Raw genomic sequence first — 1,359 nt, forward strand, 5'->3', positions numbered from 1 at the left:
TCCTTTAGCAGGACTTGAAATTATTGAAATAAGTTTTGGTATTCTCTGAAAATTCGGTAAATTGTTCCTTCACTTTTTCATGGGAGTGTTTCATTTCAAAATTAATATCAAGAATGTTCTTTTCCAATTCTACTGATTTCTTATCACAATTACCACTTCCAGTCATTGCCTCCTTCAATTCAATACCTCTCTTGAAAGCATGAGCAGATTCTAAATAATCCCCACAATGATACAATGCCACACCATAAACAAAATTCCACACATAGGTCGCATCCAAACTCTCATCCAAATGCAATGCAAGTTTGATATCCTCCAAAGCTCCCTCATATTTCATAGCAGCCAATCTCACCACAGCTCTCTGCACATGCAATCTGGCAACTTGTGGATCTTGTGTAGTGTCGGCCTTGATCTTTCCTTCCAATTTACTCTCAGCAATTAATTGTTTTCGGAATAAAATCTTCTCCTTCAAGTCCTTTGAAATATGACTCACTCCACTCTCAATCTTTTCATTATTCTTTCTGATGCTAACATCAATGGAATGAACCAAATTGATGACCCGAGAAACAGCTAACATTCCCACTCCTAAAGGAAAGAAGAGAATGAGAAGAGGTCCTGAAATTGGTGAGCCACACATGTTGTTTCTTGACTTTAGATAACGATGATGAATTTGGTGTTTATAATAAACAGGTGATAGATACCAAAATCCTGGTTTTCAACGTTTTTTTTTGAAGAAATACTGGAACTACGCATCACCAAGTTCATCACAGTAAAAATTCTGATGCAAATATACATTCACATTACCTCTTTCTTAAATGACCAAAATGGAGAATGCTCAAGGTCTTTTCTTATTGATTACACTCAAGTAAATCCCTAATACAATTCAGTTTTGAGATAGGATATGAAGATGAAACATGAAGGATTGTATTGTGGTTGATTAATAAATTTTAATTAAGAGGTAGCTCAATATGAACTCTATCCTTAATAATGAAATATTGAGCAACTTGGAACTTGCAGCATCTACTAAATCAAAGTGAGTCTGTTATCACCAGACATATGTGAACAATTTAGTTTAAATCTCAAACAATGAAAGAAAATATTAATCCCATATTCGAACCTATACTAATACCAAAGAGCAAGAAAAAGGTCATCATTGTTCCAGCAATTTCCTTCTCGTTATTCTCTACACACTGAGGAGCAAACATCATCAATAATGAGCACAAGTAACCATTCGAAATTGAGACAAGGAAAATTGAAAAGAGTGGGAAGGCGTCGTAAACATAATCATTATAACCAAATAGGCTAGGTCTATAATAAAATAAAAAGAGTGGTACGAAAAATACTCTCAATAACACTGGAATG

The 1,359-nt window shown here is 34.5% G+C and overlaps 1 protein-coding gene across 1 annotated transcript; it reads right to left on the bottom strand.

Annotated features, from left to right (window-relative positions):
• Positions 1 to 4: 4 nt before the first annotated feature.
• NAEGRDRAFT_76292 (uncharacterized protein) lies at positions 5 to 634 on the bottom strand (the record flags this gene model as incomplete). Its single annotated transcript, XM_002668738.1, has 1 exon — positions 5 to 634. The coding sequence occupies one exon, from the start codon at positions 632 to 634 to the stop codon at positions 5 to 7; it is 630 nt and encodes a 209-aa protein (XP_002668784.1).
• Positions 635 to 1,359: the final 725 nt, after the last annotated feature.

The sequence above is a fragment of the Naegleria gruberi genome (assembly GCF_000004985.1).
Source record: "Naegleria gruberi genomic scaffold NAEGRscaffold_109, whole genome shotgun sequence".
NCBI classification, from domain to species: domain Eukaryota; phylum Heterolobosea; class Eutetramitea; order Acrasida; family Naegleriidae; genus Naegleria; species Naegleria gruberi.